Source organism: Leptinotarsa decemlineata, unplaced genomic scaffold, assembly GCF_025532065.1.
Source record: "Leptinotarsa decemlineata unplaced genomic scaffold, Ldec_3_MD MMD2_P_RNA_scaffold_2, whole genome shotgun sequence".
NCBI lineage: Eukaryota > Metazoa > Arthropoda > Insecta > Coleoptera > Chrysomelidae > Leptinotarsa > Leptinotarsa decemlineata.
Window position 1 is genome coordinate 9,070,478 of NW_027412529.1, and position 26,772 is coordinate 9,097,249.

Consider the following 26,772-nt stretch of genomic DNA (forward strand, 5'->3'; position numbering starts at 1 on the left):
CATAAATAATAATGAGGTCATTATAGCGAGAATTTATTAATTTACTCACTGTAAAATGAATTATCATCTTATAAACGACAACAAATAACTCTTGAGTACCGTTACAGATAGTCTACAGTAAATTTTCCATTGATATATTCATTATCTCAAAGTACACATTCTGATTTTCTCTGCTCGAAAGTAGACTGCATCTAGATTTGATTGAATGTGTAATCTATAAGGAAATTCAAAATTTAACAATAACTTCTTTTACTTAATCTAGATTTAACTCTTTCATCTCTCAATCGACCAAGTGTCTTGGCAAAAAAAAAACTAACAGTAAACACTTCAGTAAAATATATGCCTTTCTCCTGAATTGAGACAAGAATTTTCAATATGTAATAATACTTGTAGGGTTTTTCCGACAACTACCTACTTTAGAAACATTTTATTTCGTTTTTGATTATTATTTTTGTATTATAAATTCTTGTTAGGAATTAACTTTTCATAACTCTATTATGGAGCAGCCGTCCAAAATATCGATCTGCTTGGGTTTGTTATGTTAATTCTTTCATTTTGATTTTTATTTAGCATTTTTGTATTTTTTCATCGCATATCATTTAAGTGCCCTCTTCTCTCGAAAAGAAAGTTTATTGCCAAAAAACCAGATGGATATTTACAACGAAGCTACTTGGGATGTTTCGAGTAGGTACTCATTGTTAGACAAAGAATTCGGTCACAAGTGGTTGACCCTTCTCGACTATATTTATGACCCCTGTCATATTGTCAGTGATGATTATTCGAAAGTTACTTTCAGCACAATTTTACCAGAGGCATTGATTCATTCGATTCAAGGATTTCGGCCGGGAACTAATCCGAATTCTGATTCTCCTCGCCACGAGGTTACACGGTTATTTTCTATTTATTCTCATTTGTTGGTGTTATTAATAAATTTCTTTATTTGTAAACGCTGTGTCCGTCTAATCAATAATTCATCTATCACCAGTCCCGACATACTAATAATAATGATTGAATTTTATCACATATTTTGATACTAATACAATATTTCTATTTTATGAATTTGCTTCTAATCATAATCAGTTTTTTCAATGTTAATGTTTACTACCTTGGTAAGAGCGTTACGTACCTCACTCTCTAGATAATAATTTATCCGGTAGTTGTCTTTTATCACTTTTATTTAGATGTTCCATGTTTTAAATTTGATTTTCTGATCTTTCAAAATTTTGAATTCTATGACTGACATTCTCTCAAATTTCAATTTTCATAAAATATCATGGTACCCTCCACGTGCTTTGTTTTCCCTGTTGATTATTTAAATATTACTCGAACGTTTTCATTTTGTAATTGATAATAAATATAAAAAAGTAAATTTCAAATATCACGTTCAACTTTAAATATATTAACGTTGTTTACACAAGAATTTTATCTTCTCTGACATGCGCTGTTTAGTCAACACCGATTTAATATCATCATATTCAATAAATTTGTAGCTTTTCCCTGATGATAATGAAACTTATCGAAATATTGGAATACCTTGTGTTATATTCTATATAGCTGCTTACTCACATAACGTCAAAGTTATATGAGTAAACTAATCTAAAAATTTAGATTAGTTATTGAAGATTGATGCATTTTTCACGAATATTTTTTTTAGGTTTCGATAACGAAAAATAATTACTTTCCGAAATGTTAGTCATTTCAAAAAAGCTTAATATATTATATCTACAGACAGAATTTATAAATACGATAAGTTACTGACTATTCATACGGTTTATATTATGTTGTAATTTTTAGGTTTACCCTCTATTATCTACATTTTAGATTTATTAATTTTTCAGATTGTGGAAGGTTAAAAAGGCAAGAAATTTCAAAATCACTCAGTTTGGTGAAATCATTGGATTCAGGTCAAAGCTTACATTAAGATAATGAATCCATTCACACATCTACAAATAGTGGAACCAAATCAAATACATATGTCTGTGGACGAGAAAAGTCTGAAATATCTGAGGGGTAGTTTGTCTGTGGTGGGAAGAAGGGGGAGTACGTCGTATTGATTTTTCCGATAGGTAGTGAGATTGAAATGAAGAAAATTGATCCTGCCCCCAAAACCCACATTTTTGCATTTCGAGAATTACTGTTGATAGCGATAAAAGTGCGAACCTTTCACCTTGTATTTCGGTGAAGAGTTCTCTTAATTTTGATTTTCATTATAAGTGGAGGATCGAAATAAACTTTTTCTTTAGCGAGGGGGATGAAGTTTTTCATTTCAACAGGTTAATTTTTTTTAAATTTCCTCAAAAACAAGTGTTACGTCCTTGATAAGTTAGATCAAGAATGTACTCGATTTTTTTTCGTCCTACATCCTTTAATAAGATTTGCCTTCCCGAAAATTTCACGTCAAAAATGTGTGTTCTAGAAAGCTAAGAAAAATACGGCTTTCTACAACGCTTTTTCTAATAGCTTCTTTCTGGACACATGAATTTCCATATTCTAGTTGAGTGGATACTGTTAAAGCACACCATTTCGTTTGCTGTTTTGATTAGTTTGTTGGATGGGAAACTATTTCGAATCCGGAAGTTGTACACATACATTTGACGAAATTTGAGTTTCAGCAGAACAGAGCTTGATTCAGTTTCAACACCATAACCGCAGAATAATACCACTCTGATGACTGTGTTGAGAAGAGATAGAAACATTTTCAAAAATTTCCAACTGTATTTCAATAATAAACCGCTAGTTTTGTTGTCTCTCCCCTGGAATATCACAGGTGTGACATCTTTTTTTATTACCCTCGCCGGAATTTCTCCTTTATTTGCTTTCACAGTCTCTCACTATTTTTGTACTTCGTATTCTTTAAACATTAGTTTATTGTCATGATGAAAAAAGTTCTATGTAACTATCCTATGTCCTATGTAACTACTGCTTTGAACATGTTCGTTACAGTAGGATCGTTCAGTCAACTCTGAAACTCCGCGTGTTTCGAAAGCTAGTGTGACGTCACGAGATATATGCCATTGCCGATATAGCGTCTGAACCATGTCTGAATTGTTGTAAAGCGAATTATTTTATGGACGTAGCCGTTAATACGTGGTGGGAAATCATAATGAAGAAAAGAGAAATGAAACTTTCTATGTTTTTCACCACTTTTATTTGTAACTAAAGTTACTGAAGCTTCGTCCTATACGGACATTTTCAAATATATGTATATTGTAAAAAAAAGTGGTAAAAAACATAGAAAGTTTCAGTTCTCTTTTCTTCACGAATTATTTTATGTTTGAGGTTTGGAGTGAAATTTATTCAGACAAGGAAATTTTTATTAAGATAATTAAAAGTGATTTATCACAGGTAGACTTTTCAGAGTGATGAAATATTTCAGTAAAAATAAGGGCTGAGTTCTTTATCGAAATCATAAATTTAAATTATTTTTGAAGTTCAATCATTGAAATTTGAATTTAGTGCAGCAATGAGAAATAAAACTGAAGCGTTATATTGGAGTGAATTGGCATCTTTAGGTATAATATATAGTCACCTAAATGTGGTGATTTTAAATTTAGGGTATTTTTCCAACAGTTACAAATTTATTCAGTGGGACTTCCACTTACGCAGCTTCCCATTTCATATATCTGGTACCGTCACGGCCCATTTGGCTGCATGCAATTATTTGAAATTAAAGAAATGAAAAGGGGCTTATTGTCATTTCTCTCAAACCTACAGTGGAACATGGCAAAATTGATTACATGATTTCCAAACAGCCTAGTAATTAGTTTAAAATATGTTTAAAATATGTGTTTAAAATAGGTTTTTTCCGTTAACCAGCTATCGCATTCCTACAAATGATAACCCTTAGCAGTCGAAACTTGTGCGAGCTAAGGACTAACGAGGTCTTACCTTTTAATGTGTGATTCCTAACACGGGTTTGACGATAGCAAGTGAAAATCGAGCGTTCAGCCTGGGGCTTGAACCATCGACTGACACATCGGCCGATTGACTGAGTGAACAAGGCACCCACGTCGAACCGCCCGGCTACCGACCGATCGCCCGGCTACAGACATAAGACATAAGAACACCGGTCGCAACTTTTGTTTTTCATTGAGGTGAATCGTTATTAATAAAAGAAAATGACTTTCTTGATCCAGTTGACTTTCTTAAGCAAGCAAGTTCGATGAAGAAAATTTGTTACTCATTCTTTCATTTCGCATATCGTTTCAAATCTGGGTAACGCTGTCTTTCTTTCAGAAAAAACTGCTTGGATATTGAACAGTGTCAGTGTAAAACATAATTGTGAATGTGAAGGAAAAATTCTCATCAACCTTAAGTGTTTAATATACCGTAGCCTTCTTTTTGTGTTGTTTCGAAGTGAAAATGTTGAAATGGTGCTCCAAAACGCGTCTTTGAGCCTTCCAAATCGGCGTCACCATCTGTCTTTGGATGACAGTGCCCCACCACAAGTTCCTGCCCGAGGTAGATTTCTTTCTGGAGCCAGTGGACTGAGGTATGACAATATTATTGAAACTTGGTACGACAATATCATTTACACACATCCATGAAATGAAATTGGAAAAAAGTCAAAATAGTAAGAGTAACCTTTGATTTATGTGGAGCCTGTACATTGTAGACTGAAGAGTATTTCAAAAATTATTCGGAATATTTGAGGGCATTTTTCAATCATTTACTTTACCACAAAGTTAAGAAACGTATGAAATTTGAAAATAAAGTGTGGAATGGATCCAAAACATAAGTATTCAAGTAACACTTGAACTTGCATTAGAAATTTATTGTATAGCAAAATAAGTGTTGTGGATTTTTGAACTATTCTATAATGACCAGCATGGATTTGTAAAATATCGCTCGATTGAAACCAATTTATTTATTTATACTGAATATCTCTTAAAGAGCATGCATAAAGGCTACCAGGTTGATGCCATCTATACCGATTTCAGCAAGGCATTCGACAAGATAGATCATGCAACTTAACTCGACCAGCTGGCGGAAATCGGTATACATGGTGATCTGCTAAGATGGTTTCAGTCGTATATTAGAAATAGGCAGTCACTCTGGGAAAATTTAGTTCAAGATTCATTTATATTACTTCCGGAGTCCCTCAAGGCTCCCATCTGGGGCCTCTCCTTTTCAACATTTATATTAACGATATATCTAGTTATTTCTTCTACTGCGATTTTTTAATGTATGCTGACGACTTGAAAGTATTCCATACTGTGACATGTTCCAACGATTCACTCCTCATTCAGAACGACATCAATAATCTTGTGAAATTCTGCGAGAAAAACTCTTCATTTCTTAATCTTGAAAAATGCCACTCTATTATATTTACAAGAAACACAAATATATATCACCACCAATATCACTTAAACAAACCGCAACTGAAGAAAACATCTGAAGTCAAGGACTTAGGAGTATTATATGACTCTAAGCTATTATTTGACTCGCATATTAACTATATTGCAAAAAAGCCAACAAAGCTCTTGGATTTCTGATCAGGACTTGTCACGACTTCCGTAATACTAACTCTGTTCGTACACTCGAAATGACTTATGTAAATAGCCAGCTCAGTTCTGATTCAGTCATTTGGAACCCCCTGTATATCTCGTATATTGAAAGACTTGAATCTATACAAAACAAATTCGTCACCTTTATCAATAGAAAGTTCTTTAATAATCTCAAAGATCCATTACAAATTGAAATACAACTCAATCTGATATCTTTGGCGGATAGACGCCAAATAGCTGATATTGAGTTCCATTATAAAATAATACAACAAGGACAGCAGTTCTATATTAAACCAACTTTTGTTGAATGTACCCTTGTATAATACCAGAGGATTACATTCATTCCAAACAAATCAAAGTAAAACTAATTACTACTTGAATTCTTCCGTAAAAAGGTGTTGCAAATCCTACAACTCTTCATCCAAATCAATAGAAATTGACATCTTTTCTAATTCCTTCGCAACCTTCACCACGTCTCTCAAACGTTCATACAATCACTATTTTCATATCTAACTATTGTAATTTGCGCTGCACTGTTCATAACGCGATATTGCATATTATTGATAACAATCAAAACATTATGGTTATTTTCACCTCATCATTTGTGAATACTCCTTTTGGGTTTGTCACGTTTTGTATTCCACTGAAAATAAATAATAATAATAAACATCTCACAAGGGTTACTTGAATATGTTATGGATTTTAATCAATTATTGGCCAATTCCTTCACATATTTGAAACATGAGAAGGAAGGAAGACGACAATAACAATTTCTGCAATTAAAGATATATAAGAAAAAAATTGATATACTTTTATATGAATCTGAAAATGGTATTCTAGTAAATTTGCTATATTTCATTATGAAGTTATGATAGGTAGTGATTTCATTGCCACAGTAGGACTGTGATAGAGAAACATGTTTTGATATATTCTTTTTAAAATAAAGTTTGTGAAGATAAATCGTGAGGTGTAGTTTTTAAAATTACTATGGATCTTCATCAAGTAACGGCTGAATCAATCAGAAAACTTATTTTTCTTTCATCTGTCTTCAATTATATTTTCCACAAAAATATGCTTACAGTAACATTGTTTCGTAGTTCATTTATCAAACTACTAGCGACCTACCCGGCTCCGCATGGGTGCAATGCTGATACTAAATATAACTTTACCCACCGGAAATTCAAGGGCATAGAGAAACAATGATGGAAAGCGAAACCTTTTGTCCCCAATGAGGGAGGCCCAGTTGGAATATTGAAAAAAATTTTTTTATTGAAAATCTACAACATACAAAGAACCTACATACAAAATTTCAGCCCTCGAAATTATGCCGGTACGGAGAAACAGTGATGAAAAATACTGGAGTTTTTCCCAACACCAAACCTTTATTTTTAACACCTCGACAAGTGTTTTGATCACCAAGTGATCATCTTCAGTTTAATCTTCCTCTTGACGATGACCACTTGGTGATCGAAATACGTGTCGAGGTGTTGGAAAAAAACTCCAGCAGTATTCATTACTACACCAAAGGTTTCAAACATTGCATCACAAGTGATGAAAAGGTAATTTTCATATAAACGCGTCTCTTTCATCTCAGTAGGGGAACCCCAGTTGGAATATTTATGAATCTCTTCATATTGCATATCTACAGCCTTCGAAAATATAGTGGTACGGAGAAACAGTGATGAAAACGTAATTTCCATATGAAAACGCATCTCTTTTAGCCCCAGTTGGAACATTTATGAATCTCTCCTTACTGCACATCTACAACATAAAACGAACCTACATATAAAATTTCAGCCTCCGAAAATATAGCGGTACGGAGAAACAGTGATGAAAAGGTAATTTTCAAATGTAAACGCGCCCCTTTCATCCCCAGTGGGGGAACCCCAGTTGGAATATTCATGAATCTCTTCTTGTTGCATATCTACAACATAAAACGAACCTACATACAAAATTTCAGCCTCCAAAAATATAGCGGTACGGAGAAAAAGTTATTAAAATGTAATTTTTATATCCAATCGCACCCCTTTCATCCCCAGTGAGGCACCCCAGTTGGAATATTAATTTATCCCTTATTATTGCATATCTACAACATAAAACGAACCTACATACAAAATTTCATCTTTCGAAAATAAAGCGGTTCGAAGAAACAGTGATGCAAAGGTAATTTTCAAATGTAAACGCGCCCCTTTCATCCCCAGTGGGGACGCCCTAGTTGGAATATTTAAAAATTCTTTTTGATGCACATATACGACATAAAACGAACTTACATAGAAAATTTCAGCCTTTAAAAACATAGCGGTACTGAGAAACACTGATGAGAAGGTAATTTTCATATGTTAATGCCCCCCTTTCATCCCCAGTGGGGAAGTCCCAGTTGGAATATTTGAAAATTCGTTATTAGTGTGCATCTAAGACCCAAAAAGCACCTATATACCAAATTTTAGCTTCTTAGGATTTCGTATTTATAAATATAATTTTTTTGATCGGGTGCTTTTGCAGAGCAAGATTTCAAACAGGAGAAAATAAATTTTTCAATGCCTTGGCATTAAATAATAATTTTCAATGCCTAGGCATTAAAAATGTCATTTCTATGATCGATAAATGTCACTGAGATTGACGTTTAATGCCAATCGGAGAAAAATAGTTTATTAAGTCTCTCTTACGAGTTAGGTATTGAATTGGTGGTTATTTTCAATTGTATTCAATATGTAGGATAAATTGTGACTCTTTTGGGCCTTGTTGCTTTAGGATATGTAGGTTGTACGTATATCTTTTAGAAATGTCTTGCTTAATTTCCTTGACAACTCGTATAATTTGTTCTGGACATTAATGACAAACCATTTGCCCACCACATTGCCATTGAATTCACCACAGCAATTACTTGAAATTCTTTCAGTTACTCCGTTCATGATAAACACGTGTTCGTGCCTTCATGAATGTTTTGATTCATGGGAGCCGCAGATTGAAATAGCAGTGACCATTTATCCGTGAGGTCAGCAAAACCAACAGCGTCAGATTTCTGAAAAAAGAAAGACTTCCTCGTGTGTTACGTACTTATAATTACATCTTCTGCGATAAGCTGTTCATTCATAATCATAGCGTTCGGATGGGAATTGCTCGAGCGGAGTTACCACACCGTACTATCTCTTCAAAAATGGTAGTGCCGATGAAATCGTCGAACAATTTTATTTTCATTCCCTAGGATGTGAATGTTCTTTGTCAAAGACATTCTCATTGACAAAAAATAATGTTTCTAATTTTTATAGATTTAAACCTCGAGAGGAACCTGTTCTAGTCATTGGCGGAATCGAATCCCTCCGAGAATAGAATGAATAATAGACAAACAAGAAGTTGTTTTTAAAATAGGTTGGTTGTACATGCGAACAACAAAACATAGTGTTACGTTTTCTCTGTGTGTTTGACAATACTTAAGTGATTATACTTAAACTCAACTTTATTGAAACTCAACACTCAACACTCAACAAATGTCTATCGCCAGAACACTTCGTGTCGCACTTTCAACAAAATTTCTCGATCTGCGTATTGGTAGTGTTTATATATGGTAATGGAAGTCTCTCGAAGCCAATAGGGAAGTCGTTAGAAGTCTCTCGAAAATACTCGACATCTGAAACAAGCGCAAGTCGAGTTGAGCGGGATCTTGGCCACGTCACAATCGATTTACGACGACCAGCGGCGGCCGGCGTTATTCGTTTCAGGGAATGATTTACAACAATAATCTTACGTGATTAAAATTTAGTTTTTGTTATTTTTATTTTTGTGAAAAAAGGAAACCTTAAAAAACCGAAAGTTTAGAATAATTTTCCAAAAAGCAATTGCAAGAAGTTTGTAATTTGTAATAACTCAAGTTTGAAATTTGGGTTCATGTAAAACCTTGCGAAACCTTCAAATAATTTTTCGAAAAGTAGTTGTAAGAAATTGGGTACTCGGGATTCGATGAAGTTGACGAAGGTCGTTTTTGCCAGGTCCTAATTGGTGAAGGTTCTACCGGTGGAGTACAAACTGAATAGAGAAAAGTTATTTTTGAATGAATCAATGTTCGTATAAAAGTAGTTGTTTTGAGTAGTATTTTTTTCGTGCTTCTTCTTTCACTTTGTATCTGAAACTAACTTCCATTCATGGTATACACATCTTTGTTGAGTTCATTTTGAAATCTATTACTTTCTTCCTTTCATTGGAAGTTTCTTTCTCTTTTTTAAAGACAAAACACAAGCACCACAGGAGAATCCTTAAGGCGCTCTGAAAGTGGTGCCTGTGCGAAAGTAGCGATTCACATTGGATTGAATCGCTGAAGATTAAATCCATTTAGAAAAACTTTCTCGGTGAGTTTATTCCACATAAACGCAGTTCTCCAAATGAAAGAGTTCTTGAACAGTGAAGTTCGAGATGTACTGATGTACTTGAACACTTCCCGTAAAAGTATCTATAGAAGAGAGACAAATCTCCAAACTCTCTTCGATGTTCCAGACTATCAAGGTTGCAAGTGATGTTCGCTTCTCCAATCAAGCGGATGGCTCTTTTCTGGATGGAATCCAACATCTTCAAGGTATTTTTAGGGACAGAGCTCCATACGTGAGAACAATCGTCCATCTTTCCAGATTATTGGAAAAACAGTTTTTTGAAACCTATTTATAAACGTTGATCACATAATGAAATAAAAAATCATCGAGCAGTCTGTAATCAATCAGAATTACCCAAATTGTTAGACATCCTAATTACAAAAAAGCCTACATGGGATTGTAGACATATAATCATCAATCAACAACATGGATTCAGTCGTGGTAGATCTACCAGTACAAATCTGCTCATTTATGAACACTGTATAATAAATACCTTCCACCAGGTGGATTCTATTCACACAGACTTTTCAAAGGCATTTGACCGAGTAAACCACAATTTGTTGTTGCATAAACTGAACGCTTTGGATATTCAAGAAACAATTTGTAAAATATGGTAACTCAGTACCTTCCTCAATCACAGTTCCATTGGGTATACCACAGGGTTCTCATTTAGGACCATTGTTTTTCAATCTATTTGTAAATGACTTGAAAGATGTTATTCTTTATAGTGATTTTTTTTTGCTTGCTGATGACCTGAAGATGTTTAAAGTTATTAATGACTGAACTAATACAGAATTATCATAGCACGATTTATCTAACTTTTTTCGCTGGTGTGATATAAATCTACTGCAATTAAATATAGACAAATGTTAAAAATTTACTTTTTTTCTGAAACAAAAATTCCGTTAACCGGCTATATAAAAACAATCAATCAGAACTGAAAACAACAAACACAATCAGAGATTCAGGAATCACTCTCGATTCAAAAATGTTATTTAAACCCCATATTGCAAATATTACTTCTAAAGCACTAAAAATGTTAGGTTTTATTCTTAGATCTGCGAATGAATTATCTCTTATTTCGATAAAAATCATATATTGCTCAATTGTTAGATCAATAATTGAATACAATTCCACAATTTGGTGTCCTTCATATCATGTGGATATTAATGTGCTTGAAAGTGTTCAAAATAAGTTTTTAAGGTACTCTGCATATAAATTGGGATATCATATTGGTCAATATGACTATAAAATTATATTCTCAACTCAAATACTCTGGCTTTGGCTTTGCCTAAAGCGAACACCTTGAACACTTTGAACACCTGACAAGAAGATTTATGGATTTTTGGCTTACTCCAATGCGTTTATTCACCCTTCGAAGCTTGATTCCAAACAGTTGTTGGACTACAGTAGGGATGAACTACGATGTCTAACAGGCCTTCTTACAGGTCAATGTCATTTGAATCATCAGCATCAGCTGTCATGAAACAGCAGAGCATATACTTTGTGCCTGCCCCGCTGGGGACCGAATCAGGTTTTTTGAGTTCGGCAGATCCGTACTCTCACCATCTGACCTGAAAGACCACTCACCATATAAACTATTCGGCTTCGTTAAGAATCTGGGTTTATTTGGCCGAGTGTGAATAGGTGTGAGCCACAATAAACCCTTATGGGTTGCGAAGGAGGGTCGAATAGACCCACTCACTTTAGACCTACCTACACTAATTCATAAAATAATCAATGGTAGCATCAATTCCCCGGAACTTGTAACTTTAAATGTGAATCCAAGGAGAACAAGAAATTCAGAAATCTTCAAAGTACCCTTTTGTCGCACCAATTAGGGCCGGAATGAATCTGTAGGTAGAATTTTGAGACTTGCAAATACATACAATGTAAATTTAGAATTTTTTAATTCCTATTTGGAAACATTTAAAAAGACTGAAAAGATTGTAATTCGTTAACTCATTTTTACGATTTTTTCAAAATTTTATTTTATATATTTTTTCCTTGAACCTAGCTTAGATTACTGTTGAATACATATGTGTGAAATTGCTGATTATTTTGCAAAAAATATGCTTTGCCGTAATTGAATAAATAAATAGAATACTGCAAAGAAGGTATGATCTGAGCTTAATAAAGCATCAAAAGTTGCTGAGGTGTGTACAGTTTTCTGATTCGGAACAGTGTTTCAAGCTCTTGCAATTCCAGCGACATGGTTGTGCCAAGACATATTGGTGTTCATTTCAACCCCGAATAAACGTATCGAAGCAAAAAGCGGAATTGTCTGTCCTGACGTTATTATATATGGTTCGGAGACATTTATCTTTTTGAAGAAAACCGATTCCTGGGTTTTTGTGGCATTGAATTGAACCTGGTTATTTTCACCCCAATTCAAAATCATCTCTAGATCCTCATTAACATATGCAACTTCTTGCTGCCGATGAAGATGTGCATCCGCAGCCGATGTCCTGGAATCCAAATGGAATGATGAGGAAAGTGTGCTGTCGTCAGCAAAGCAATTGTATATTTTTTTTGTATAACACTGGAGAAGTGAAAGCCAAAAGCTTTTTTCATTCTGTAAGAACCGTTTCGTTATTTATTAACATGTTACATTTCATATTTCACGAAATTATTTAACAAATTCCCTCAATTTAAGTCTACGCTAATGGAAATGGCCATAATATATTGGAGTGCGAGAGTTACGTTTATTGTTAATGTGGAGTGTGGTTTAGATCGTTGTGTAACGACACTAACGACAAATAACTATGCCCATTTACTTATGCAAATCGTTTTCCATAAAAATAATTCAAACATACTCTTCCTACACGCGAGATACTAAATTAACTTTATCATCTCCCGACTAAAACAAACCCAGAATCTTTACTGTTTTGTATTATGAATTATATATCAATTTGGTCGATTACAGTCGACTGCTTGTACGGGGTGTGTCTGTGTGATAGGTTACTTTCTATCGAAGTTTTTGAGAATTTATTAAGAGATATGATTGATCGAAATAGATATGAATAATTTATTACTTTATTATTATACGGTTTAAATGATTCAATTTTGAAAGAAAATGATGTTAATGTATGTCTGCCTTCGTTATCATAAATTACAGAAGTTTTGCAATGTGGAAGCATTCACTTCTGCTTTTTCTGAAATGCTGCAATATATTATCCTAATGCTTTAAACAAAAATCAAAAAAGATAAAGAAGATATGAAAATAACTATTCCCATCATTTTTAAATTATTAACAAGTTAGGCGATAATTTGATCAGAATATTCTTCTAATTATTTCAAGGACATCGTCAGGCATAGTAGATCATTGATTCCAATCTAGCACAGCTTCTGCATATTTTGGCAATGCATTCAATGAACTCTATAGTTTTTTCAATGCTCAAAGACTGGTCTATTGTAGATCATCAGAATCAAGATGGACATCACTGTAGGTCTTTCTGTCAGTCAAATACAGGAGCTACATTTTGACATCATTTTTCTACAAGTTGAAGGCCATCAGCTTTTGCATTTTCATTAATTTTCATTAAGGTTTGCTAATAATTTTGTGTGTTCGGTAAATAACGATTTGTACACGAGATTGCCGTGCTAGGAATCACACGTTAAAAGATAAGACCTCGTTAGTACTTAGCTCGCACAAGTTTCTCAACTTCTGAGAGTTGTCGTTCGTATGGGGGCGACAGCTGATTAACGGAAAAACAGATTTTGAACAGATTTTTTTTAAACAGATATAATGAAAAGCTGAGGGGACAATTACAATCCCTGGGGGATACCACTTGTTGCTTATGGAATCGAGAGTTGGTCATCAGTTTGAACTCGGGAATTATCATTTTTCTCAAAATATATTTATTTATTGATCAATTTCTATGTTTCAAAGTAGTCCCTCATAGATGTGATATACACTTGTGACAGCGTCTTTCAGCAATTTATTTTTCATCTCCCCAGTTGTCGCAAAACGCCGTCCTTTCATGAGCCTCTCCAGGAAAAAGTCGCAGAGGGTCAAATATGGTGGCTGAGGCATATTTATGGTGTTGTTTTTACCTAAGAAATTACGAGCAAGCAATGACGAATGAGCAGGTGCATTATCATAATGTGAAAGCCATGAATTGTTTTCCCACATTACCGGATGTTTTCCTCGTTATGCTTCTCGCAATGACCGTACGGCCATATAGCAAGGACTCCTGATTCACTATGCCACGGTAATCGAAAAAACAGAGAGCAAAGCCTCAAACTTGGCGTGCTTTTTCTTGTATTTGCTCTTTTGGGCTCTTCCATTAGGACGATTGGTTTCGATGTCATAAACCCCTTATTCATTTCTTGTGACCCTTTTGAGCAAATTTGGATCGCCGTTGACATCCGACAATTCTTGAGCGATGCTCAGGATAGCGGAAAATCGTCGACCACACAAAACACTTCATGCTTCTCACAAACTAAACATGCTAAATAGCTAAAACTGTGTACATATGTTCGAGACGAGTGTATCAACTTAAAAAATAAAAAAATGGACAGACCTGGTGTATGTTTGATACATTTGGAATACAACTCAAAATAGTATCATTGATACCAAAATTTAATTTGTCTTTCTTGCGAATCTCTACAGGAGATGTAACATCGACAGGGCTACGTATGAAGGTTTGCTGGAAAATAAAAGAATTTTTTAATAATTTTTTTTACTTTTTCCCAGTTACAACCTTATTCTTTTCAATATTCACCCCCTTCTATCCATATACTCTCCTTTCGAATTTTTCTATGTTCAAAACAATAACTTAAGTCATTTTCCAAAAGCTTAAACAGCTTCCAATGTATCAAACCTCATTCATTTCAATGTTTTCATCGCTCATTTGATTCCAACGCCTTGTACATTTTTATATGAGATTAGGTTCGTTGAGGTTGATTTTTATATAATATTTTTTTTTAGATTGATTGTAATTTTCCAACCAGCATAAGCCTAAAGTTGAAATAATGGTACTGTCAAACTTGTAGAATGTCAAACGTCTTTTTTATGACGTTATCAGCAAACACAATTGAGTCACTAAAATTATTCAATTCGAACAAATTTTTGTAATATTTCTTGTAAATTGAAGTTTTTCATGGTAGTGAATATGTTAATTGTAGACATTCGATAACACATCATTACACATTCAGTGGACTGTTGAACACTGTAATATTGAAGTTCTATTGAATAATCAGTAAATATCGCTACTGTTGTGATCGGTTTTGTGAAGCGTATAATTCGACATCTATAATATTGCCATTATGCATATCGAATTCATTCCGCACGATGACATTGATTCGTAATCCCACGGTATTTTATTTACATAACGCTAATTTACATATTTTTCGCCTCGGAATGTGAACATTGTTGAAAGTATATGGTGAGCCAGTGTATATTTGATACTTAGATGCTGTTGTCACCGGAGATTGTGTCTAAGATAACGAAACTGGTGGCATTGATGGTGGTCCATGGTGATGGTACTGTCTTTTCTAGATCGGATTGAAATAAACAGTGGAAAAAATGAAAAAAGTAAAAGGTCGAAAATACAAAAGCCATAGGCGTACTATACAGTGCATTTCTTTAATGTCCCCCCTTTTATTTTTTGAACGGGCCAACTCAAAAAATTGAAATTTGGGATAATGAAATTAATGCATGAATACTTTATTTTGAAGTAAAATTGACATATGAAACTTCTAAGATGGCGACTGGGCGCCATCTGGGAAAAAAATTAAATGGAAAGGGGGGTCATGTCACACATCTTTTTAAAGCTCCTGTCAAATGCTTCACAACCCTAGAATATAATCTCGATATCTTCAAAATGGCGGAACTTTTAATATAATTGACATTGACATTTAACTACATAATATGAGATAATTAGCTTGAGGTCAGTTCAGAAGATGCTCGAAATGGTTGCCTTGAACTTCTTGACATATGAACAGCCTATCCGATATTTCACGCCGAACATTTTTTAACACAGTAATGTCAATATCTCTACAAATATTTAGTATTCTCTACCGTTTATCCAATATTGAAGTAGGTTCAGTTTCGTACACCTTTTGCTTCAAATAACCCCATGGAAAAAGTCCAAAGGTGTCAAATCTGGCAAGCGGGCTGGCCATTCTGTAGGACCTCGACGGCCAATCCAACGACCAGGAAAGTAGGTAGGTAGGTAGGTAGGTAGGTAGGTAGGTAGGTAGGTCTGAAGTGAGTGGGTCTATTCGACCCTCCACCGCAACCCATAAGGGTTTATTGTGGCTCACACCTATTCACACTCGGCCAAATAAACCCAGCTTCTTAACGAAGCCGATTAGTTTGTTTGGTGAGTGGTCTTTCAGGTCAGATGGTTAGAGTACTGATCTGCCGAACTCAAAGAACCTGTTCCCCAGCAGGGCAGGCACAAAGTAAAGCATGTTTTTTATAGAGGTATAGAACTTTAAGTTGCAATAAAACAACGATGGATTATTCGATTGACATGAATTTTATTTATCCGAAAAATAATCTTGTGGCATTACATTTTAAATATGATTTCTGGCATATGACCGCCACGGCTGGCGCGGATGTAGTCCAATCTGGACGTCCAATTTTCGATGACTTTTTCCAACATTTGTGGCCGTATATCGGCAATAACACGGCGAATGTTGTCTTCCAAATGGTCAAGCGTTTGTGGCTTATCCGCATAGACCAATGACTTTACATAGCCACACAGAAAGTAGTCTAGCGGTGTCAAATCACAAGATCTTGGAGGCCAATTCCCAGGTCCAAAACGTGAAATTAGGCGGTCACCAAACGTGTCTTTCAATAAATCTATTGTGGCACGAGCTGTGTGGCATGTTGCACCGTCTTGTTGAAACCACATCTCCTGGACATCATGGTTATTCAATTCAGGAATGAAAAAGTTAGTAATCATGGCTCTATACCGATCACCATTGACTGTAACGTTCTGGCCACCATCGTTTTTGAAAAAGTACGGACCAATGATTCCACCAGCCCATAAAGCGCACCGAACAGTCAGTTTTTGTGGATGTAACGGTGTTTTGACATACACTTGAGGATTACCTTTACTCCAAATGCGACAGTTTTGTTTGTTGACGTAGCCATTCAACCAGAAGTGCGCTTCATCGCTAAACAAAATTTGCTTATGAAAATTGGGAACAACGGTAATCTCGTTTTGGGCCCATTCGACGAATCTACGCCTCACTTGATGATCGTTTGGCTTCAATTCTTACACGAGTTGGATTTTGTAAGCACGCAAACCAAGATCCTTCCGCAAAATCTTCCATAAAGTGGATGGACACAGATCCAATTCCTGTGCTCGATGGCGGATGGACTCCTCCGGGTCTTCCTCAATGCTACGCTGTACAGCAGCAAGAGCTTCTTCTGTACGCACCGTACGGCGTCTCTGGGGATGCGAGTTATCAATAAGAGTAAACGTGGTGCGAAAACGTTACATGGTTAATCGAATTAACTGCTCTGATGGACGATTTTGTCGACGATAAAATGGACGTAGTGCGCGATACGTTTTCCGCACAGAACCATTATTTTCGAAATGAAATTGCACTATTTGCAAGCGTTGTTCAGGCGTGAGTCTATTCATGATGAATTGCCAAACCAAACTAAGAATAAATCACTTGACAGCTGTTAAATCGGTCGCCATCTTGAAAACTAATGCCAACTTAAAGTCCTATACCTCTATAAAAAACACCCATTATATGCTCTGCAGTTTCATCATTTTCCCGACACAGGCGATACACACTGTCTTCCGACAGTCCAAGCCTCTGCATGTGATGATTCAAATGACAGTGACCTGTAAGAAGGCCTGTTAGACATCGTAGTTCATCCCTACTGTAGTCCAGCAACTGTTTGGAATCAAGCTTCGAAGGCTGAATAAATGCCTTGGAGTGAGTCAATCCTGGAAGATACCGGGAAAGTAGTATGCAAATAGTTTCTTACTTGTCAGGAGTAATGTGGTAGTGCCCCATCTTGTTGGAATACAATATCTATATAGAATTCATTAGGATTCGCTTCGACGATTTCAGTGCTGAGAGGGTCAACAGTAATTTCCAGCATATTCAAATACAGTTTCCCTGTTGAATTTTGATCAATACATAGAGGTTCTACAATATGGTTTCCCAATATTCCTGCCCAAACGTTAATTTTTTACTGGATATTTGGTATGTGTTTCCCAGAAAACGTGAGGGTTGATGTCACTCCAATAACGGCAATGTTGTCTGTGAACATTGCCGTTTGAAAAAAAAGTACATTCGTCACTAAAACAAATATTTTAGGGATAGGTAGGATGGTTTCCGTCATGATTTCGCAGAATTCTGTTCTTCGATCAGGGTCATCTTCTGTTAATTGGTGTACCACTTAAATTTTGTATGGATGATGCCTATTCCTCTTCAAAAGTCTCCACACAGTAGAAGGAGACACCTCACAAACATTCGCGACGGAATAAGTAGACTGTTCAGGATTTACTACCATCTCACCAATTATTTGCACTTGCTGTTCTTCCGAAATGGACGGATGACCTGGGGGCATTTTGTTATGTACACCTCGAGTTGGTTTTGCGTCGCTCACAAGAACTAGGCTTTTCGCAGACCACAACGTGGCGTGTCGTGTCGTGATTTGAGCCTACATTGGTACAAATGTCAACTGACCCAGGAACTGCAGGTAAACGACGACGTGATAAAAAGCGAAGACCCGTTACATTATTGTCAATTAAAACCAGTTTCAAAGAACACTTAAACTTTATCAGCATCAAAGTTCTCTTTTCAATAAGTAATTTGATATAAATTCTCAAGCCTTAGTGGTACCAAGCTTTGATACAAATGTCAAATTAAAAAAAAGGATCATGAATGATCCTGCCTTGTATTGAAACTATTTACGGATATGTACTTATTGTTGGTATTTGTGAACAGTTTTTCTAAAACTCACAAAACTGGCACTGGCATAACTGTATTTGGTTTTTGCCATGAACTCAAATGAAAATGTATCCAAAATTTTTATAGCCACACATTATAATTGGTTTCATATCTACGAGTACGTTTGATGAATCCCAAAAACACTAAGTATCTAATTGACACTCTTTCGCTAATCCAGTTTGTATCGTCAGATACAACTAAAAACAGTTTACCCCACAAGTTCTAATTCTACCTATTAAATCTTAAGATGCCGTGAGGCATCTAGAATATGTCTTTGTGGTCGTATGATTCCAAAAGGTCAAGTCCCTGAACGTTTTGTACCATATCAATGAATAAAATCTAGAAACAAATAGGGGGGAGGTCGCGAAACTGAACTAGAGGTTGCAAAATAACTTTCCCGGTCACACTTACCTGGTTTTAAAAACTCAAAGATACAGTTTAATCAACAATTTTATGCCCAAATGGGCATTCAGGGAGGATTGGAAAATCTCAAAGAAGGCAGGTTTGGAGAATATCAGGTGAGCTGTACACTTATTTTCACAATATGAATCGTCAGGAATAGAGGAGACTTACCCAATAATGCTGCAAAAAGAAATGGAGCTTCTACTGCAAAAACTGTTTGGAAACCTTAGAATTGGTAGATGCGACAATATAATATTTGTATTCATCTTAATTATGTTGTTCTAGTCAATTGGAACTATAGCCATTTAGCAAATGGGGCAAATGGGGAAGAATTTGGCGAAAGCCTCAAGAACATCCCATGTTATCTGCATTAAAAACATTAGCAAAACTATTTGACAGATACGTGAAAAATTCAAGAACTGAAAAATCATTGAAAACTCACAGTGATACAAATATGAAAATAATGAATATTGAATTGTATGAGGATGAAGTCTACAATGAAATGTTGGATAAACTAGAAGTGGAAAATGAAAATACGAAATTATTTAGTTACGAACTATTGTTAAATTACGCATAGCAACGTAATCTGGAAATTATTTGAAGAAAACCTAGAGTTATAGATATTGTGAAATAGTAGAAAAATCGTAGTTTTTGGCGGTGTGAATATTATTCTGCAGAAATCTGTATGAATTTAGTTAGGTCCAGAATAAATGAACAAGTGAAGAAAATCAAGGATGATTGCTAGGAAAAACATAGTTTGATTCGCGACTTTCATCAATGAGTAAGCGTCTGTTGAATTCCGAAAGGTGACGCCACGAAAAATTTTGTTCCTGGTGAAAGTTTCAAGAAAGTCAAATGGATTAGTAAAAGTTCCCTCCTGATAAGAACAAAATGTATTCAGTCCACATATAAATCATTGATAAGGCAGCGCATAACAATTTCCAGTAAATCATCTGATCTAGATCGGTGGTGATTGAACATATAGGACGGGTATAAACATTGATTTTGATGAAACTTCGCATTGCAAATTAGTTCATCTCAGATTATAACAATTTTGAAACAAAAGTCATTAATACAGTTTTACAAAAACCGCGACACGTGTTTCGCTATACAATAGATTTCTCAAGCGATTTCCTAGGGCGAATTCACAAGTGATTCACTTCACTTGGTTCACAAGTGATTGATCCACCTTCTTCTTTTTCAGTGCGGTCAAAGGACTTAGATCATTCTTGCCCCCCAAATATGAGTTGCAGTCGTCGTAGTTCTGGTTTCATGAAGCAAGAGCTGAATCGATCCCTCTACGAAACCCTTCTTGACTTGGAAGGATCGATCGCAGCTTGAGAAATGGTTCTTATGGAGATTATGTAAAACATGTTCTTCCTTACGAATCAGTAGAGAGTTGTCCTGAAAATCTAGAGAAGAAAATTGGATTGGATAATTTGGGAAACACTTGCTATATGAATAGCATTTTACAAGTGTTGTTCATGACAAAGAATTTCAAGAACGAGGTTTTAATGATGAACGAGAACGGAAATGTTTCCTACTTATTCATCAAACCCAGACACTTGTTCATGCAGCTGCAGTTTCGTAAGAATGCATCATCTTTCCCTCCAACCGATTTCCCGGAGTCTCTGAAGTCCACTAGATACTCGTTAGGAAAACAAGAGGATTGTTCCGAATTCTTGGGGTTCTTGTTGAATACTCTTCGTGAGCCAAAAATAGCAGAATCAATACTCCTGACCGCCCTGGATAGAATGATTCCGAATAGTCTAATTCGTCTTGTGTTTATAGATCACCTGCTGGAAAAAGCCTCACTAGTTTACTTTGTAGTAGGTAGCAAAAATTTTACTTTTTGAAGCTTCCACTAACGTTTCCTTACATGTCTGATAACCAATCCATGCAAAGCTCATTGTTGAATCATCTGAAAATAGAACCTTGAAGGGGTGATGATCAACTGTATTGCCAATTAGGCGCCAAGTATAAGACGACAACTATAGCTGTGGAACCAGTCTAATGATAACACTGATGATCTTCAAACATGACTCAACCTCTGGCGGGAGCACCAAACTCATACGAAGGTTCGAAATAGATGACCACTTCAATCTAGCAGATCACTATTATAATCTTCATGCATTTATTTTCTAGCGTTGAATCTGGTCATTAATACGCATTGGTCAAATATGAAATGGACTGGTTTAAGTTTGACGATAGTCGTATCACTAAATATTCTGGCGATATCTTGTATTTAGTGGAGCCTTTGGAGACACCCTACATTTTGTTTTATGAAAGAGAGGACATTGGCAGATCAATATCTTCAGATGATGTGGTACTGAAGTTTTTTCCGATTTTCCTGCAGCTGAAAATGCAAATGCGTGACTGATGGAATCAATCAAATCGCACCGGAGCGCCACGCCATTTAATTTTGTTTGTTGTTTCATAATTTCATGATTTGTATTACTTTTTTTCAAATAGATATTTGAAATAAGTTATGATCTATTAGTGTTTTCCAAAAATTTGATTTCTTCGGAAAACTTCGGAATGAGTAAATAATTATCAAGTCTGTATATCAGTAAGTCAAGAAATGCGATACTCTCCGTACGTTTACCGATTCTCTGCTTATTCTCGTACAGAAATACTCTTGTAGATCAATAATGATGATGAAAATTGATAAGCAATATTTCTTGGGACATTCACCATCGTAAACCTCGGCGTGCTATTCAGAGAACGCAAATTGGAGTCATTATATCAAGATCCATCCGAATGCTGTTGAAGAATAACGATCGACTTCTGTGAATCAGTAACCAGTCCGGCATTTGACCAAGCATAAACAATCATTTTCTCGTCAATATTCAATATATTTCCAAGGCAGTGGACAGATTAAAAGAACAATTTATGTTTATCGAAAGCAGAAACCGCCTTACTCTATTTATTTACCTTTATTTGCTATTTACGATAAAATCGAGACGGAAACTACAAACGCTGTCCTTGAAGATATACTGCCGTTGTTACTATTAACTTTAAACGTATTATTTTGTCGTTGTTATGAAACTGATATCGTCTAGTCGGTGTATGTTCTGTAGTACTATTACTAAGTCCATTGTATTTGGTTTATACGAAAAGATAATATCAAGATTGATGGTGATGCAGAGACAATGCTGTTTGCGATGGCAATTTATGCTTATAATGCCTTCAGTGGTGGATAAAAAAATTAGGATAACTACGCGAAAAGCCTAATAATTATTTGTGATTCGGATAATTTTCTCTTCAAGGAATTGACTGATAAAGAGTCGATTCGTTCGAAGGGAAACTATCACTAATTTGTCATGATTTGATTATGTCCGAAGTAGAGAATTAGTTCCATTTCCATTTTTCAAAAGTTAGGTTCACGACACTTTGACTTGTATTCCTAAAAATTAAAAAAATCTGGTGTCGCAATTTTTCCATTTAAGTTCTGCTGATAGAATCACAGTTTCTGTTTAAAAAAAATCTGTTTTTAAAATGTGCTTTTCCGTTAACCAGCTGTCGCACCCCTACGAACGACAATCCTCAGAAGTCGAAACTTGTGCGAGCTAAGGATTGACGAGGTCTTACATTTTAACGTGTGATTCCTAATAGTGAGTTATAACATTTTTAGGCAGTTTTCAGATTTGAGTGTGAATTGATTTAACAAACTGACTTTTTCAATGCTGATGAAAAAAGATAATTTCAGAAATAATGAAGATTTGGTAAAGTTGTCTCTTACGAGATCTCTCTTAATCCTTATCGTCGAAATTAATGGCATTTATAAACGACTAATTGTTGCCTGCGGCTTCGCTCGCGTGTAATCTGGTTTGTCACATTAAGTTTCGTGACAGACTATTTTAAACAAATAGTTACAATATTTTTTTATCAACCCAAAATTTCAGGTTTCCAACTTCAAAACTGACGAAATTCAATTCAATATTTGAACCCCGATTTTTTCTCCTCAAGGGTGGAAATTCCTGATTCCCTTTCTTGATGCCTATTTACGCTATACAAAGAACCTTCCTGCATATTTCAAGATTCTAGGTTCAGTAACTTCGGCTGTACGTTAATATAAGAGCGGACAACAGCTAGTTATAATAAATATGCCAACTGCACTGATTAATGACTAGCTTCGAGAATCGAATAATGTTACCTATAATTAGCAAAGCCGTCACAACTGTCAACGACGTCTGCCCTCACGTGTCTGCCCGCGTTCGGGTGGCGTTTTCGACGAAGGCGCTTCATTGCTTGGACCGCCCCTCTACCCCTGCGCATCCACTCTCGTCGTCTTACAGTAGACGTGACGCGTAATGGCTTACTGCGTTGCATCAAGTTAATCTTATCGTGATAAATTTTAAACGATTCGTCCAAATTACATAGTGTTTACAAAGTTTACCTATATTGAATACTGACAAGTGTATCAATTTTTATAAGAATTTGACAGATATTCTGAAAGGTGCATTATAAAGAAAGTATCCAATTTAATTGGATACTTGATTGATGCAACTGGTTTTCCTCTATTTTTAATGTTTTGATATCTACATTTGTTCAAAAAGGATTTGAAGCTTTAATAACTTCTAATGATTATATGTGAGCGCTTTCAATAACAGACTGTGCTATCATCTTCATAGCTCTACTCAAACTGAACGTTTTATCTTCTTGTTTGTTCTTTTATACGATTAGAAAGTATGTTCTGTTCTGTTCTGTTTCGTAATGGATGAAAGGAGAGGACAAATACCTGCACTAAGGAGTTCTAACCATAGAAAAAAACAAACAAGAAGATAAAACGTTTAGTTTGACTAGAGCCATGAAGATGATAGCACGGTCTGCTATCGAAAGCGCTCGCATATAATAATTAGAAGTTATTAAAGCATTAAGGTGTGAAAGAGCCACAAACATATATATATATACATTTATCCATCCTCTCAAATTTTCACTTTTATGATAGAATAGATAGATTTATACTGAATATTGTTATGATATTGTGAAAATCGATCATTTGGCCTTGCGGTTCGAACTACCGATTCACGCAGCGGTGGATTGAGTGAGTGAAGCAAAACATCCACGTCAACACACCAGGCTACCTTAAAGATATTTATCATATTTTTCAATACTTTTTTTTTAACTTCAACGCCCTCTATTTCAGAAACGAAGCAACTCCGGACATGTGTTCATAAGAACTTTTTTCTTAACGAATTACCTTCTGAAGTTTCGTACCCGGTATATAAAATTGTTTTCTTTGTTTTGTTTTTTTTGTTTTCAGTCTGAATCTGGCATCGATTTCTTATGAATTTTTTGTTGTTTTGTATGTATGTCGGTGAATTTTCGAACATCCGCTGCTGTCTGTGTATGTCCATAAATGGACTGATCTTAACCATAATAGCTTGTTGGACTTTACGAAATTGCCTACGAATGAAAGTTAAGTATTATATTATGTTTCGTTAGTTAACAGATTTTCTCATGGTCTGCAGCAAAATGTGTTTTGTATGTTTTCCGTCTTGGTGAATTTTCGAACATCCGCTGCTGCTTGTGTATGTCCACAAATGGACTGATCTTAAACCATAATAGCTTGTTGGACTTTACGAAATTGCCTACGAATGAGATTTTCGCATGGTCTGCAGGAAAATGTGCCAAATGAATCGATTTTGGTAAGGCATAGTGAGATTTTGAGAACGTCCAGTCCTTTGTTTTAACCAGTAATCGTGTGAATAATTTTTTGTTGGGGCTTGAGATTTTGATTGGTAACAAAAAAAATTGTAAAAACTGTTATGCATCGACAAAATGCCAATTGTTATGTGATGAAACTGGCCGATACTTGATGAATATACACGATCCATATAATTACTGTTGTCCCAGAAATTTTAATTGTAGTTGAAATCTTTAGGATAGTATTGCACGTTGCTTTATTCAGCTGAATCATTAACGTTGATCTTTTCATCTTCATTATTATTTTTATCAAACGCTTAGAAGTTACATTACCTGTCTAGGTCCCTATTTTGAGTTTGAAGTAATAGACTTATTGAGGACTTGCAGAAAAAATATTGTTTCCATTAATCAACATTAATCGGGTGTCATGTGCGAGTGATAAGAGAACGATGATGCATTGGAAGAATTCAACGAATGAACAGTTTTGATTCGTACATCTGTGTGTCCCGACAGGAGATTGATTGCTGCACAGTTTATGTACAGCGATCAATCAAAACTGCACCTAGAGCCGTAAATTATTTGCATCGGTGTGTGGGAAGTGTAATCGATGGAGCATCGATGTAATTCTGATAGTATCTGTGATTTCTCGAATCCACTTCGATAAATAATATTTCGCGATTGTAATGTGTCGCTGTGGCGAGACCAATGATTGTTGATCTGCAATGCAAATTCAATTCTTTCGAATAGTCGATAGGTGTCGTAACGATTGCAATGACCTTGCTTCACGCAAGGTTTGATTGAAAATGGAGGGGTTAGTTTCTTTCGTTTCAATCCACAAACAAGTGAAATCGTACAAAAACACAAAACGTCCTGGTATATAACAAATTAAAGAAAAAACGTGTGCGTCTCGAGACTCCGGACAAAAATGATAACTTAAACTAATCTAAGTTGAATTATTTAAAACTGAAATTGATCAACTTAAGAAAAGCTAAGGTTATTACTTAAATTTTATGTATATCAATATGACAATGTAAGGAAAGGTTATTTAATAATAAAATATTTTATTGACTATTTTGTGTATGTACATATATTATCGCTACCATTAGTCTGGGTCACAAGATCATTTTTATGGAACTTCTGTTCAAGGGTACCTAAAATTATGATCCAAGGCTCATTCGATTCGGAATGACCTCTAGCAACTCTTTGAAAAATTTCAAGAGGGTCTCGAAAAAATGGCAAAAGTTATAAACAATTCTGTAAAAGAAAAGGAGATTTGTTTTTTTGCAAATATCTCGAAAAATATTAAAAATTTCCGGAATTTGAAAAAAGATCCAATATTTATAATTTTAATTTAGAGGCGATAATAGCGCTAAAATTGGGCGATGCGCGACCCGCACGCGCTGACCGATACGGACCTTTAAACAATGAAAATTATTTTAACCCATTAAATATCATTATTAAGAAAAAAATTCACATACCTTCTAGACACTTGAATAAACGAAAATTCCTGGAAAAAAATTTCATTTTTGAGGAAACGAGATATTAAAATTGCATATAGAACAAGTAATACGTTGGGAGGGTTAGTTAAAAATAATTAAGATAAAACATCCAAATTCAAGAAATCAGGAGTATATAAATTGAAGTGTGGAACGTGTCCTAAGGTCAAACCGACCGAAAATTTAGGAATCGAATCCAGGAACATCATATGAGCTATGTGAATAAGAAAACAAGTTCAACATATTCAAATAATCTTTTAGAAGAAAATAATATCTTTAACGAATATTTCGAAATTTCACACATACGAAATAAAGGTTGAAACTGAATCATTTGGAAGCAATGGAAATTAATAAACTTAAAAATTTAAACATTCTAATGAATGAACAACTGGATTTGAATAGATCACCTTTATTGAACTTGTTTTC

General features: G+C 35.2%; 2 protein-coding genes across 3 annotated transcripts in view; both read left to right on the forward strand.

Moving 5' to 3' along the window:
- The window catches only part of RapGAP1 (Rap GTPase activating protein 1), a 107,012-nt gene extending 102,657 nt beyond the window's left edge, over nt 1–4,355 (forward strand). For both annotated transcript variants that reach the window (XM_074183161.1, XM_074183162.1), the window contains exon 5: nt 4,237–4,355. In XM_074183161.1, coding sequence (XP_074039262.1) covers nt 4,237–4,279 — 43 coding nt within the window. In that variant the 3' untranslated portion in view covers nt 4,280–4,355. The remainder of the gene's footprint in view (nt 1–4,236) is intronic.
- A 10-nt stretch (nt 4,356–4,365) lies between these two features.
- The window catches only part of LOC111505570 (Rap GTPase activating protein 1), a 923,489-nt gene continuing 901,082 nt past the window's right edge, over nt 4,366–26,772 (forward strand). The window contains exon 1 of the mRNA XM_074183125.1: nt 4,366–4,492. Coding sequence (XP_074039226.1) covers nt 4,371–4,492 — 122 coding nt within the window. The 5' untranslated portion in view covers nt 4,366–4,370. The remainder of the gene's footprint in view (nt 4,493–26,772) is intronic.